The sequence below is a fragment of the Balaenoptera physalus genome (genome assembly GCF_965194825.1).
Source record: "Balaenoptera physalus genome assembly, chromosome: 19".
Classification (NCBI taxonomy): Eukaryota; Metazoa; Chordata; class Mammalia; order Artiodactyla; family Balaenopteridae; genus Balaenoptera; species Balaenoptera physalus.
In genome coordinates, this window is record NC_138900.1 from 31,936,110 (window position 1) to 31,953,390 (window position 17,281).

The 17,281-nt window shown below is 34.6% G+C and overlaps 1 protein-coding gene across 2 annotated transcripts in view; it reads right to left on the bottom strand.

Annotated features, from left to right (window-relative positions):
- Positions 1-17,281, bottom strand: part of ITFG1 (integrin alpha FG-GAP repeat containing 1) — a 269,509-nt gene that overhangs the window by 241,469 nt on the left and 10,759 nt on the right. For both annotated transcript variants that reach the window (XM_082437714.1, XM_082437715.1), the window contains one exon: positions 723-817. In XM_082437714.1, coding sequence (XP_082293840.1) covers positions 723-817 — 95 coding nt within the window. The remainder of the gene's footprint in view (positions 1-722; positions 818-17,281) is intronic.

Genomic DNA, 17,281 nt, shown 5'->3' on the forward strand with positions numbered 1-17,281 from the left:
CTTTGAGAAATTCTGTAAGACAGGTGTTTTTTCTTCATATGTATGTACCTCATTTAGCTTCTAATTTGATAGAAACATTTAGGAGAGAATTGGGGCATTCTGAATACTGACTAAGTATTTGATATTAAGAGAATATTGTTAAATTTTTTAATGTTTGAAAATGATCTTGAGGTTGCTAAAAATAAAAAAGTCTGTATCATTTAGAGATACAGATTGAAATATTTATAAGTGAAATGATACAATGTTTGGGAATTCCTATAAAATTATCGGGGTGGCAGGGGCTCATGGGTGGTTACACAGATGAAACAAGATTGGCCATATACTGATTATTGTTGAAGCTGGGTGATGATTAAATGTGCGTATATCATACTATTCTGCCTACTTTTCTATATTTAAAATTTTCCATAATAAAAATTTTTTGAAGTCTTTGAAATTCTTTAATACATAAGCTAAATATTTTTCTTATAATTAAATTTACAGCATTTATTAGTCAATAATCCAAATTTTGATGTGGTTAAGAAACAGCAAAAACAATAACTAAAGACTTATTTATTGCATCCAGTACTTTTTACATTTTTCCAATATCACTAACTTCCTTATAACCTTTTAACATTTTGGTCTTAATATTCAATTCAATAGCAAATGATTACTAGGAAAACAGTAAAAATCTCATCATTCTCTGGCAGCCTAAAAGAAATACTTTACATTTATGTGCAACTCACCTGCTGTAAAATCTTCAGTCAGATCAATGAATGCATGAGAATGTGGAATTCGCATTTTACTTTTAATGGTCAATGCAGGATGCCATGATAAATTCCTAAAAGAAAAATTTTTTTCTTAAGGCAAACATCAAATGAGCACTGTTTTAAAACAAAAATATCTGCGTGCAAGATATTTTAAAAACTCATTTATTCTTAGCTATGTCACATACTCTAAAATTCACTCTTTCAGAGTGTACAATTTAGTGGTTTTTGTATATTCACAGTGTGTAGCCATCACCACTATCTAATTTCACAACATTTTCATCACCTCAAAATGAAACTCTGTATTCATTAGTAACTTCTCATTCTCCCCTCCATCAAGCCTCTGGCAAACACTAATTTGCTTTCTGGCTCTATGGATTTCCCTATTTTGGACGTTTCATATATATGGAATCATATAACATGTGGCCTTTTGTGCCTGGTTTCTTTCACTTGGAATAATATTTTCAGGTTCATTCATGTTGTAGCATGTGTCACTACTTCAGTCTTTTTTATCCCTGAATAATATATAATTACATGGCAATATTTTTTGTTAAATCTGTTCAACTGTTGATGCACATTTGACTTGTTTCCACTTTTGGCTATTACAAATAAATGCTGTTATGAATATTCATGTACAAGTTTTTATGTGGACATACACATATGTTTTTGATTCTTCTGTGTATATACCTAGGAGCAGAATTGCTGGGCCACATGGTAACTCTATATTTGACTTTCTGAAGAACTGTCAAACTGTTTTCCAAAGTGGCTTCATCATCAGACAGTCTCACTAGCAATGTATGGGTATTTCAATACCTCCATTCCATTGTGAACACTTATTACTGTCCCTTTGTTTTATTACAGCTACTTCCTGAAGGGTTCTTGTGGTTTTGATTTATATTTTCCTAATGTCTAATGATGTTGAGCATGTTTTCACATGCTTGTTGGCTACCTGTATATCTGTGGAGAAATGTCTACTCAAATTCTTTGCCTATTTTTAAACTGGATTATTTATTGCTTTGAGTTGTAAGAGTTCTTTATATAGACTAGATCCTAGACCTTTACCAGATGCATGATTTGCCAATATTTTCTCCCATTCTGTACAGCCTTTTCAGTTTCTGGATAGTGTCCTGTGCTGTGTAGAAGCTTTTAATTTGATAAATCCAGTTGTAATTTTTTTTGTGCTGCTTTTTTCTTTTGGTGTCAGATCTAAGAATCCATTTCCAAATCCAAGGTTATGAAAATTTACCCCTATGCTTTCTTCTAAGAGTTTTATAGTTTTAGCCCTTATATTTATATCTTTAATTCTTTAAGTGTAAGAAAAATAACTTAATATTATCATGGGTGATATTTTCCCGAGACTGTGGAGAATGATTATCTTTTATAAGTATTAATTCCAAAGTTTTCAGCCATGCAAAAGAATGAATTTAGACCCCTACTTCATACCATATACCAAAAATTAACACAGATGTCTCAAACTGCTAAAAGAAATAGAACTCTTGTATATTGCTGATGGGAATATAAAATGGTGCATTAGCTATGGAAAACAGTTGGTAATTCTTCCAAAAGCCAAACAATGAATTGCCATATGACCCTGCATTTCTATACCTAGGTGTATACCAATAAGAATTGAAAAACACACTGTTTACAGATGACATGATACTATACATAGAGAATCCTAAAGACTCTACCAGAAAACTACTAGAGCTAATCAATGAATTTGGTAAAGTAGCAGGATACAAAATTAATGCACAGAAGTCTCTTGCATTGATATACACTAATGATGAAAAACCTGAAAGAGAAATTAAGGAAACACTCCCATTTACCATTACAACAAAAAGAATAAAATACCTAGGAATAAACCTACCTAAGGAGACAAAAGACCTGTATGCAGAAAACTATGACACTGATGAAAGAAATTAAAGATAATACAAACAGATGGAGAGATATACCATGTTCTTGGATTGGAAGAATCAACATTGTGAAAATGACTATACTACCCAAAGCAATCTACAGATTCAATGCAATCCCTATCAAACTACCAATGGCATTTTTCACAGAACTAGAACAAAAAATTTCACAGGAGATAAACCCACAAACATATTGGTCACCTTATCTTTGATAAAGGAGGCAAGAATATACAATGGAGAAAAGACAGCCTCTTCAATAAGTGGTGCTGGAAAACTGGACAGCTACATGTAAAAGAATGAAATTAGAACACTCCCTAACACCATACACAAAAATAAACTCAAAATGGATTGAAGACCTAAATGTAAGGCCAGAGACTATAAAACTCTTGGAGGAAAACATAGGAAGAACACTCTTTGACATAAATCATAGCAAGATCTTTTTTGACCCACCTCTTAGAGTAATGGAAATAAAAACAAAAATAAACAAATGGGACCTAATGAAATTTATAAGCTTTTGCACAGTAAAGGAAACCATAAACAAGACAAAAAGCCAACCCTCAGAATGGGAGAAAATATTTGCAAACAAAGCAACTGACAAAGGATTAATCTCCAAAATATACAAGCAGCTCATGCAGCTCAATATCAAAAAAACAAACAACCCAATCCAAAAATGGGCAGAAGATCTAAATAGACATTTCTCCAAAGAAGATATACAGATTACCAACAAACACATGAATGGATGCTCAACATCACTAATCATTAGAGAAATACAAATCAAAACTACAATGAGGTATCACCTCACACCAGTCAGAATAGCCATCATCAAAAAATCTACAAACAATAAATGCTGGAGAGGGTGTGGAGAAAAGGGAACCCTCTTGCACTGTTGGTGGGAATGTAAATTGATACAGCCACTATGGAGAACAGTATGGAGGCTCCTTAAAAAACTAAAAATAGAACTACCATATGACCCAGCAATCCCACTACTGGGCATATACCCTGAGAAAACCGTAATTCAAAAAGAGACAGGTACCACAACGTTTACTGCTGCACTATTTACAATAGCCAGGACATGGAAGCAACCTAAGTGTCCTCTCACAGATGAATGGATAAAGAAGATGTGGCACATATATGCAATGGAATATTACTCAGCCATAAAAAGAAAAGATATTGAGTTATTTGTAGTGAGGTGGATGGACCTAGAGTCTGTCATACAGAGTGAAGTAAGTCAGAAAGAGAAAAACAAATACCATATGCTAATGCATATATATGGAATCTAAAAAAAAAAAAAAAATGGTTCTAATGAATCCAGGGGCAGGACAGGAATAAAGACGCAGATGTAGAGAATGGACTTGAGGACACAGGGAGGGGGAAGGGTAAGCTGGGACAAAATGAGACAGTAGCATTGACATATATATACACTACCAAATGTAAAATAGATAGCTAGTGGGAAGCAGCTGCATCGCATGGGGAGATCAGCTGGGTGCTTTGTGACCACCTAGAGGGGTGGGATAGGGAGGGTGGGAGGGAGACGCAAAAGGGAGGGGATATGGGGATATATGTATATGTATAGCTGATGCACCTTGTTATATACAGCAGAAACTAATACAACATTGTAAAGCAATTATACTCCAATAAAGATGTTAAAAAAAAAAAGAAAAAAAAAGACTTGAAAACAGGTATTCAAACAAATACTGGTACATGAATGCTCTTAGCAGCACTATTCACAATAACCCAAATATCTACCAATGGATGAATGAATAAACAAAATGTCATATACCCGTACAATGAAAATATTATTCAATCATAAAAATAACTGGAGTACTGATACATGATACAATATGGATGAATCTTTAAAACATTATGCTATTTGAAAGAAGCCAGACTCAAAAGGTCACATATTGTATGATTTCATTTATATGAAATACCCATAATAGGAAAATCCTAGAGACAGAAAGAAGATTAGTGGTTACCAAGTGCAGGGGTAGAGGGGAAAGGGAGAGTGTCTGCTTAATGGGTACAGGGTTTCCTTTTGGAGAGATGAAAAGTCATTGGAACTAGGTGATGGTTGCACAATGTTGTAAATGTTCTAAATCTCACTAAAGTGTACAAAATGATGGTTAATTTTAATAATGTTATGCAAATTTTATCTCATTAAAAAAGCCAATAGTACTAAGTTTTCACATATCCTTCATTTAGTTACTCCTAATGTTAACATCTAATATAACCATAGTGCATTTGTCAAAATCAGGAAGGTCATACTGGTAAACTATTAGGAACTACAGAAAGAAGAGCAAGTTTAAATAAAATCATTTCCCCACAATTCCTCACCAGTGAAGAACACTCCAGCGTCAAAGGCATTCCTATTTATCAAGGCCCTACTTAAATCAGCTTCCTCCAAAAGGCCTTTACTCCTCTCTCACTGTTTCACTATTATACTTTTCTCTACTAATAGCACTTTGGTTTGCCTTATAGTTACTTTAGGAACTATTTCTCTGAGAGTGTATCCTAAGTACCCTGACTCATAGATATTTGTATCTACAATGCCTAACCAGGACCTGGCTCCCAAATACTGGCTGAACCGAATCGTAGTCTCAAGTAGCATCTCCTATTCTTCTCTACTTCTAGTTAGAATTTGCTATTTTTTTCACAGTACTATGTTCCAGTCCAATATGGAAGCATAGACATGTCATCTCAGAAGAGCAATTAAAAGCTAATTAAGTCTAACTTAATTGTCAACACAGTATCCAATTGAGTAGACAGCAAACAAGGTTCACCTGTGAATTTAGTTTTGAAGTGTTTGGAAAGTGGAAAGGAACAATTGACTAATTTGTTATTGGTAGGTGGATTCTGGAAAAAAGAATAAGCATTCAACAGGAGAAATTTTTCTCTATGCAAAGGGTTCTACAAACAGTAACTTCTTCCCAATAACCTTCTTCTACATTCTTTTTAGCACATACTGGGCCTCATCTATAACCTAAACAAGACACTAAAAACCAAACCAAGCAGTATTCCTAAAACTTGATTGTATTACTTTAACTAAAACCCCATAATATAGGGTTATGATAATAAGAAAATATTAATATACATTGTAAAGTTATATTTAGCATTTGTTGTATGGTAATTCAATACCAAGCATTCATGTGATGTTTTTCTTTCATACTACACAAGGTTAGAAATGCTTAAAATAATTTCAGTTAAGTCCAATTTAATAATCATTGGTTCACTTCTCTTTAAGATGTGCCATTTATTCATCAGTTCTTTAAATTCTAAGCATTAAAGTATTTTTCATTACATACAAAATAATCAGACTCAGGCTAGAGATTCTATGACAAGTTTGACATAAAGTCATTTCAGAAGAGTTTCTCATGTTCCCAACAAATTTGTAATTATATGCTGAAAATGAATTAAAACAACACAAACTTTTACACAGTTAAGCTCCATGAGGTTAATCATGTGGCTGTCTTTAATTACTATGCTAGTAGTTATTTTTTTTTTTTTTTTTTTTTTTTTTTTTTTTTTTTTAAAATTGGGGGGGTTTGTTTTTCTTTAAACTTTTGGGTTTTATCTATTTATTTATTTATTTATGGCTGTGTTGGGTCTTCGTTTCTGCGCGAGGGCTTTCTCTAGTTGCGGCAAGCGGGGGCCACTCTTCATCGCGGTGCGCGGGCCTCTCATCATCGCGGCCTCTCTTGCTGTGGAGCACAGGATCCAGACGCGCAGGCTCAGCAACTGTGGCTCACGGGCCCAGTTGCTCCGCGGCATGCGGGATCCTCCCAGACCAGGGCCCGAACCCGTGTCCCCTGCACTGGCAGGCAGACTCCCAACCACTGCGCCACCAGGGAAGCCCTGCTAGTAGTTATTGATCTAATTTCCCATAGATTTTTTTACAGGTCTGCTTTGAAACAACTTATAGCTAGAGTTTTGGAAAATCTCAACTAACTTGTGACATTTTTGTCTTAGGAACTATTTAACAAAACGTACATTTCAAATGAATCTAGAACAGTGATAAAGCAAAAGTCATAAAGTGACAGACTATGGGCCAAATTCAGCATAAAATGTGTTTTATTTGACCTACACATTGTTTAAAAAAGTTTGAATTAAGAGGTAAAACAAATTAAAAATCAGATTTCAAATAAAAATCAGGATTTCCAACTTCTCTTGAAATATCAGAAGGTCTGGCAAGCAACTGGCCCTTTTCACAGAGTTATAGCCTGCAGGCAGGTCAAGTCCCAAGCTCCCCAAACTGTTCACTAACTTTGTTTTCCTTCTGGGCCCCATCAGACACTTGAGTTTGCAACTCCTAACAAAATATTAATTGTAATATTGCTATCTTGAACATTTCAAATCAATATTCAAGTTCTTCACAGTATTTTAAGTTTTACACTTGTTTCCTATACTCTGATATTTTACATTAACAGCTCTTAAAAGGCAGTTAGCAGATTCTTATAGTTTATTTTACATACAGTGTCTATTTACCATTCTGATGACTACCAAAGGTGGGGGGAGAAAGAGCTTTTGATTCTTTCATGGTGCATTTTAAGATGACTGAAAACTGAAGTTGCCTAAGATAACTAAATTGTTTAAAAATTTAAATAGGTGAAAAAAATTCATTTCTCCTTCTGCCTTTAATGTTGCTCTTTATACACAACATAGTTTTTCAGTAAGAAGCAGACACCATATTTTTCAAGCAACTATACCCATATAAACTATAATTTCCTTAACTCCATTTGAATGCCAAGGTCACAGATGTAAACTGCTCTGATGACAAAGGAAGAAACAGCAGAGATGAAAAAGTGGGCAGTTCTGAGCCATGCTGAATCTATCTGTTGACATTTCTTGACCTCTGTAGAAAATTCCAATTACTAGTTTGTCCCCAACAGGAAACATAATTATGTCAAGGTGTTCTAATTTGTAGTCATCATCACCTTTAATCTCAAAGAACAGCATTTATCAGAGGATGAATTTAAATGTAATTAATGTCAACTGTAGCTTTTAGTTGCCTATTATGGTAACTGCTCTTAGAAATGACTGCTAATCCACTCACTTTTCAATGATCAGCCTACACTGAGTTGTCATTATTTAAGATACCCAGGTAAGGGACTTCCCTGGTGGCGCAGTGGTTAAGAATCCACCTGCCAATGCTGGGGACACAGGTTCAATCCCTGGTCCGGGAAGATCCCACATGCCGTGGACCAACTAAGCCCGTGCGCCACAACAACTGAGCCTGCGCTCTAGAGCCCGTGAGCCACAACTACTGAGCCCGTGTGCCACAACTACTGAAGCCCAGGTACCTAGACCTGTGCTTCATGACAAGAGAAGCCACCACATTGAGAAGCCCGCGCACTGCAATGAAGAGTAGCCCCCGCTCGACACAACTAGAGAAAGCCCGCGCATGGCAACAAAGACCCAATGCAGCCAAAAATAAATAAATAAATAAATAATTTAAAAAACAACAACAACACTCATGTAATACAACTGAACTATTAAAAAAAAAAAAAGAAAAAAAAAGATACCCAGGTAAAAGCAGTTACTAGGAGATGGGTCTAGCGTGAAGATGGGTCTAGCATGCTTCTCTAAGCCGCCTAGTCCAGTGGTCTTGAAAACTTTTGCTCCAGTAGACTCTTAAAGAATTTACAAAAACTATATCCCTTAATACCTTGAAGTTCATTTCTAAGAAAGTAATATAAATATTTTCAACGTTTTAAATAGCTACAAAAGCATGTAACCTTTAAACCTATTAGAAATACTGGTATTTTAAAATAAAATGATTACTCTAATTAATGGAACAGAATAGGGAGCCCAGAAATAAACCCACACACTTATAGTCAATTAATCTATGACAGTGGAGGCAACAATACACAATGGAGAAAAGACAGTCTCTTCAATAAGTGGTGCTGGGAAAACTGGACAGCTACATGTAAAACAATGAAATCAGAACATACTCGAACACCATATACAAAAATAAACTCTAAATGGATTACAGACCTAAATGTAAGACCAGATACTATAAAACACCTAGAGGAAAACATAGGCAGAACACTCTTTGACATAAATCGCAGCAATATTCTTTTGGATCCATCTCCTAAAGCAAAGGAAATAAAAGCAAAAAATAAACAAATGAGACGTAATTAAACTTAAAAGCTTTCGCACAGCAAAGGAAACCACTGACAAAATGAAAAGACAACTTACTGAATTGAAGAAAATATTTGCAAATGATATGACTGATAAGGGATTAATATCCAACATATATAAACAGCTCATATAAATAACTCAACATCAAAAAAACAACCAACCCAATTAAAAAATGGGCAGATGAACCGAATAGACATTTTTCCAAAGAGAAAATGCAGATGGCCAACAGGCACATGGAAAGATGCTCAACCTGGCTAATTATCAGGGAAATGTAAATCAAAACCATAATGAGATATGACCTCATACCTGTCAGAATGGCTATCATCAAAAAGAACACAAATAACAAATGTTGGTGAGGATGTAGAGAAAAGGGAACCCTCGTACACTGTTGGTAGGAATGTAAATTGGTACAGCCACTGTGGAAAACAGTATGGAGGTTTCTCAAATAATAAAAACAGAGCTACCATATGATACAGCAATTGCACTCCTAGGTATATATATCTAAAACAAAAACACTAATTCAAAAAGGTATGTTCATAGCAGCATTATTTATGAAAGCCAAGATATGCAAGCAACCTAAGTATCTAACAACAGATGAATAAAGAAGATGTGATATATATATATATATATATATATGTGTGTGTGTAATATATACATACACACATACACATATACATACACACAATGGAATGCTACTCGGCCATAAAAAAGAATGAAATTTTGCCATCTGCAGCAACATGGATGGACTTGAAGGGCATTATGCTAGGTGAAATAAGTCAGACAGAGAAAGATAAAAACTATATGATATCACTTGTATGTGGAATCTAAAAAAATCAACAAACTAGTGAATATAACATAAAGGAAGCAGGCTCAAAGATATAATACAGAACAAACTAGTGGTTACCAGTGGGAGAGGGAAGGAGGAGGGGGGCAATATAGGGGCAGGGGAGTAAGAGGTACAAACTATTAAGTATAAAACAAGGATATATTGTACAACACAGGGAATTGAGCCAATATTTTACAATAACTATAAATGGCAATAACCCTTAAAAGCTGTAAATCACTATATTGTACACCTGTCACCTTTATAATATTTTATAGCAACTATACTTCAATAAAAAAATAAAAATGGGGCTTCCCTGGTGGCGCAGTGGTTGAGAATCTGCCTGCTAGTGCAGGGGACATGGGTTCGAGCCCTGGTCTGGGAAGATCCCACATGCTGCGGAGCAACTAGGCCCGTGAGCCACAACTACTGAGCCTGCGCATCTGGAGCCTGTGCTCCGCAACAAGAGAGGCCGTGATAGTGAGGCCCATGCACCGCGATGAAGAGTGGCCCCCACTTGCCGCAACTAAAGAAAGCCCTCGCACAGAAACGAAGACCCAACACAGCCATAAATAATAAATAAATAAAGGGAAAAAGATGGTTCAATTTAAAAAAAAAAAAAAAACAGGATTCAAGGAGGAAAAACTGTAAAAAAATAAAAAAATAAAAAAAATAAAAATGATTACTCTTAAAAATGTATTCAGTAGAATATAGATACCATACTGATTATTATCCACCATCATCCACATACACCCACAAATCACATAAAAAAGCTCTTCTTCTCTTTATCCTTGGACTTGTACTTCTATTCTATTTCTGTTATAGAACTTTATCATGATGTAAATGTTTTTATATCTGGTCTTTTTAGTGATCACGCTATCATATGTCTCCAAAGAAATGTACATCTTCAAATTGGTATTTAAATTGGCTTTATGCATCCAGGTGTTTTAAAAAAAAATCTCTTTGAGGTTGAGTTATTTTAACTATTACTGTACAACTGATGAAAAAGCTTTGATAGCTTATTAAATCAAAGGTAAAATTTCATTGGAAATGCATTTTTTTTGAAGAAATGAATGGAGCTTTAAAATATATTAGTTTACTTATCTTTAGAATAGCATGACACTGCTAGAATGAAACAGGATTCAGCATAAAGTCTACTCCTTTTCTTCATCTTTATAGACACAGATGCTAAGAAATCTTGTTCATATATGTTCATTAAAATCTCCATGGAAATTTAATATTAATATTAAATTAATCTTAATTTTTTAGGTATGATAAATACATTGTAATTATGTATTTTAAAAACATCCTTACTTTTTAGAGATATATACTTAAATATTTATGGATTAAAAATGTCTGGGGAAGGAGTTAGAGAGAGAAATGAAGGAAAAGTTGTGAATGAAATAAGACTGGCCAAGAGTTGCTAACTGTAGCTGAATGACAGGTGTATTATATGCAAATTCATTGTCCTATTTGCTCTACCTTTGCATATGTTTAAATTTTTCCATAATGAAAGTAAAAAAAAAGAATTTAGAGCTGCTGATTTAGCTCATTCAATTTATGTAAAATGCCTGGTCCTCACTGTCAAACTAATCTCCAAATGAAAGTTATTTTCTGTCAGAAAGAGTTTGACCTCATTTTTTCAATTCAAATAAATGTGTTAACATGTGTTTCAAGGAATATTACAAAAACTACTGAGAAAAGTACAGATTATATATTGTAGCAAAGATTGCTAAAAGCAGTCAAAATTAAGGTAATTTTGATAAAATTGATTTATCTATTTTCATAAAATAAGTTATAAAAACAAGATAGTAAATTAACATGCTGTTTATCTCTAGTGAACTTAAAGCATTGCAATGTAAAGTACAGCGAAAATAATTTATAATACAATAAGTATGATAAAAGACGTAATAGTCCATAAATGTATGTGAATACTGACTCTGGTATCTGGCTTCCGGAGTAAATAAAAACAGATTATAAAAATGAGAAATCACACAACTTCTTTCTTATTTCTTTAGACATACCAAAGTTTTCCCTATGACTTTAATAAATGAGAAAGGTATATACTACAAAAAATTATTTGGCTCAGGAGCCAGCATGTAAATTTATTTTCTATCAATAGGAGAAAGAAAATAGTAAACCTTTCATAAGACAAGGTATTTGACTTTAAATGGAATTTTCTTGATATGATTTGATAAAGTAGGTATTAGCTACGTTATAGAAAAATGCATATCAAATATGAAAGAAATTATGTAAAAGTTTTATCCATAGGTTTGTTAGTCCTTGAGAACGTTCTTGTCACATCTGAAACAATCACTGGCATTTTATCCATAGGTTTGTTAGTCCTTGAGAACGTTCTGGTCACATCTGAAACAATCACTGGCATGATCCAAAACTACATAGGCATGAAAAGCACCTTCCTTCCATTTAATTATGTGTCTTAGGGATAGAGTACTAAGAAGAGCTGAAAGGTCTGCTTTGCTGAATCTGGTGTTTCTTACGGATGCTCTCTGCTGTGCTCTCCCAGGACCCTCTCTCAATAATTACAGATTCTTTGACAGTAGTCAGGGAATGCAGGAGGCAAAGTCATTAAACAAAAACTGTCATTACTCCCACAACCCCACTCTAGCACATCTGAATTCAGAACATCTCAATGTGGATCAAAATGCTTTTTGCTACCAAGCTTCATCTGAAGAGAAACAGGAAGAAGAAAGAGGAGAAGAGGAAGAACTGGAAATTCTATTAGTTTAGTGTATCTGTGTTTCGTGCCGTATGGGTTTTTACTCCCCAGGAAATGTATCATTAGTGAGATTTAGGAAGGGTAAAGAATATGGCATTCTTATATGAAGGAGGAGAAAGTTATAGTGAAAACAGGTACGTTTTCAGGCTCATCAATTTTAGGTAGGAGTACCTATGAAACCTGAGGATCTAGTTGCTTAAATGATCTGTGTTTGCATATTCCTTTGCAAGTCTTTACTTATGGTAAAGTAAATAAACACAGCCTACCATGCTGTGTATCCAAAGATGGCCACATTATTTCCCATCCCACATGCTCTTTTACATTTCAGTTAAGCCATGCCCACATCAACAGGTAGAGTACATAATCCTCAAATTCCCTAGAATATTAGCTAATTCTTTCATTAGAATGCCACAGAAGTGATGCTCTTTAACTGCCAGGACCGAGCCTTAAAGAGATCTCCAGCTTCTGTCTATACTTTTGTATTGCTTCTTCTTGGAAAACAACCACTATGCTATGAGGAAGTCTAAGTTAACCATGTTGGAGCACCACCAAAGGCCCTCTGTGACTATAACAATGGTAATGGCTATACAGAGTTGAAGGCAGGAGCAAAGGCTTTACAGTTTGGAAGACCAAGATTCAAATCCCAGATCTACCATTTATTTACATTGCAAGCTTACAGTGGTCACTTAACCTTTGAATTAGCCGGCTCCCTGACAGCGCCTCTTGAGCTACACAGCTACCTGTTGTGGGAAAAATATGAGACAACTGATGGAAACTGCCAACCCCAGAGTTACTAAGTAGATATTTAAAAAAGCAAATAGGCTTGTTTAAGATTCTCTTTCTTCTCATTCTTCCCCATCCAGCCCTGAGCCTCACAGAGGACAATAAGCCGTGCAACCCGGAGGTATGCCTCTTCAGGAGGGGCATGGTGAGGAGTACAACACAAGAGAGGAGAGTGGGAAAAGAAGCATGGCTGAAGAACAGAGTTACATTGGTAAATACTTGATGGGTTATTCACTCACTCTTGGGCCTCTATTAGAATTCAAAGGTATGGGTCAGACCAGATAAATCTTAAGGACCTCTTAGAAATAGCACCTTACGTTTGTAAGAGAAAACGTGGCGATTTCTTTCAGCCATATCCTTACTTTGTCCAAATGTTCCTACCTCCAAGGGTGTGCAACAGTGATATTACACCTGAGAGACGGCCCTAGCAGCACTGGCTCCTAGGGCAGGCAGACAGAAGAGTAGGCAGTCTGAGGAGAAGCATAGGCCCCCATCTCTACTCAGGGCTACTATGGAACTCAGGAACTCACGCAGCTCAGAGCCTAGGCCTCCAGACTGTTAAAAATCAAGTATCTGTAGGGCATTTTCAACAGCATATACATTTTTAAAACATACAATAGGACTCTAATGAAAAAGAACTTAACCTGTATTTTCAGGAATTATAAATTATTTTGATTCATTTTACCCTAAATTGAAATGATAATATATACCAAGCTTACTCAAAGTCTGCTCTATACACATAGCTTCTCTAACTGCGCTTGTTTGTTTTTCTTTTTCTAATTTTTATTGTGGTAAAATATACATAACATAGAAGTTACCATCTTAACCATTTTTAAGTGTACAGTTCATTGGTATTCTATGCTTGTTTTAAAATGGACTTTTTTCAATACATGCAAATAGTAATAAAATAAAACAAAATGGTTTCCTCTCAAAGAAGGAAACAAAATTTTGATATATGCTAATAGAAATATGTTGAATTCAAAACACTTTTAAGTATCATCAATATTAATGATGAACAATTACTGTTGAATTTACTGCACAGAAACTCAAAAGAAGCTCTCTTTCTAAATGATTACTACAAAGAAAACATATCTAAAAATTTGTAAGATTTAACAAAAAGCAAAGTGAGTAAATTTTGAGAATAACCTCTTAAATTCACTTAGAAACAAGCAAAAGTTCACTTACATACAACACTGCCAACCAGAACATAAAACAAAGCAGTATGATAAATCACCAGGGAATCAAGGGTCATTTAACTGACTCCCCAAAAGCTTCTGGTGGGACTCCAGGAAATAAAATTATGGATCCTTGAGTAACAAGCCACTTGAAATAATCACAGCATATACAATTCTGAGTTATCTGCTAAAGCTTTCACTATTTCTGTGGCTTAATTTTGAAAAGAAAAAGGTTTAGGTGAGAAATGAGAGAATCAATGAATTTATCTCCAATAGCAAAGTTCCTTTAGGAAAAGAGAAAAGTTATAAAACTGATACTCTGTTTCTATGGAAATACCAATAAAAAACTTATTTCTTAAGTCCTAATAGATTCCTTTAAACAACAATGTTCAAAATACAAATGGTATATAAGGTGAGAAAGGGAGGGGGTTGCTAGGGGAATTCTAAGAAAATATGAATCATCTCAAAGCTATCTTTTTCTGTTAAGACTATGGGTACTAATGCTGATTATAAAGTTAAAAGCTGTCCTGATGATTATTTGGTTTTCTTTTGTGTTATAAGTCTCTTAATTTTCATATTTTTTCTAAACAATAGATTTAAATGACAAATATCATTATTTCATTAAGATAAATATTTGCAATATTTTCTGTAATGCACCAGCAAACAAACAAATCAGCAGTAAAAATGAAGGGTGATTTAATAAATCAGTCATTGGTTATCATGTAAAAAGATAGAAGGTTACATGGAAAAACAGGGATTTATTCCTTCTGAATTGAGATTAAATACCTATATTTAAATAGAAGATAGTTTTTTCTGCTAATGGAGGAAAAATATCCACTCACATAAATAAGTTAAAAATGGCTGCTTTCAGTGCCATTAATATTCCATTCAAAATATTCATGCAAATACTTGTAAAGTAAATGGAGTATGGCAAAAGTGCTTGTTTGTCACATACCTGGATTAATATTCCCAGGTATACAACTTGGGCCTGACCCAGTTTGAATGTGTTTGAATTCAGTATATGAGTCACAGAAAATATGAACAGACCAACATTACATTTGGCTTTGATTAAAATTACAGGTACAAGTGTTTTCACGTCAATACTAAAAACAATATCCTGAATGCTTATGCAACATCAGTTTCAAATACCCTTTTACAGAAAATGCCCATTAACGATAACCTAATCACTGCAAAAGCTGCTCTAACATTTAATAGCTAGGTGTTATTTCTAAGTAATGTGGCACATTATTACGTTATTTCAAGTCATTAAAAAGTGAGGTGGAGGCGCAAACTGAATCCTCACCTTTGTACATTTAACACACTTCAATTATCTCTGGCACCTCAGCAGAGGTTTAGCACCCTTCCTGTCCCTATCAGATAACCCCCACAGTACCAATTAAAAGGGATTCTTCTACCTATCACTGTTTCCAGCTTAGGCTGACCATCTGCACCCTTAACTCCAGCCGAACTGATCATGCTAGTTTTACCTGTGGGCAATCTCCTGTTTCCATGCCTGTACTGGGCCACTTAAAGCCATGGGCTTTCCAGCACAATTCCATGGGAGCATTTAGCATTCTATTTAAAGATCATTGCAAAATTTCCCATAAAATTAAGGTGCTAGCCAAATTTAATTAAATTTAAGATAATCTTGGGTCTGGCATAAATAAGCATAATATTTAAGTTGCAAAAGTTGGTTAGATTCCTTAATAGATAAGATTGGGCTGCCAATCAGAGGTCATGCAAATGGTCCAAAATGTAAATGCTTTTTCACTTATACACCTAATCATATGTCTGTAACATAAAACTGATATGGCGAAATACATTTTTCTTATTTTAGTAACATATTAATGCTTGCCCCCATAGAGACATATTCAGCTTTCTGTTGTCTGAATAATGATAATGCTAGCAATAGTCATCCTAACAATGCTCTTGACAAAAATTCTTTTCTGTCAATTTTTATAACTTCATTTTAAAAGTTATCAGGACAAAGGTAACAGGACAAATCTTGGATACAAACTTGTTACCTATAATATGGTTAGCCACTATTGTTTAATCTGTAACTGAAGTTTAAATGAGAAATATCATAAAATAGTAGAGAATTACTCCAGTATACTGTAGTATGCCAGAGAATAACGTATAAAAAATAAAAGTGAATATATCTTTAGGCAGAATAAGTTTTTAAAGAAGCATCAGAGGAAAAAAAATCTAACATAGAATTCAGAACAAATAAATAAGCTATGACATTATCACACAATATCTAGTAGTTTTTACTTTTTCAATTATCTACAATAGCTGTTTCATAAGTTTAAATTTCCAAAGGTCAAACCACATCATATTAAAAATATTCTAAGTATTTCTTTCACTAAAATGGAGATTACCATGAAATAAACCAGGCCAGAAGTCACCATCACATTCTCAATCACATGTCTACCCAAGACAAACAAGCAGGGCTTGCTATGGTAGGAGTCACCTGTGCCTTCCCCTAGCCCACCCACACTCAGTTCCTCCCAGACATGGCCACAAAGGCAAAGCAAGATCTCCATCCAGCTGGTCTCTAAAGCAGGGTTCTCTTCCAGGTATTTTTCAAAGTTTGAGGAAAAAACAGGTTTCTCATTAAAGATTCACAGTAAGTCTTACAAAGGTCACTATGACTAGCATAAAAACACTCATATTCTTTATGGAAAACTTCTAAGAAAAAGTGATAGGAAATGTAACAGTTTCACCTCAGAATAGCTCAGATTTTGATAATTTACTTGTCTTTGTGCCTGTGCATCACATTTCAGAAACTAATCATAAAAATACATTACTTCTGCAAAACACAGAGGGAAAATTCATTAGATGTATAGTAGCTGGGAAGACAGATTGATAAAGGTGGTTCTCTGCACTTGCTGGAAAGTCAAAAAAATAAATGTGTTCTGTACTCTTAAAATGTTTGCCTTATCAAATACAGAAAAAATTAACCAAGTTGAAGGTAT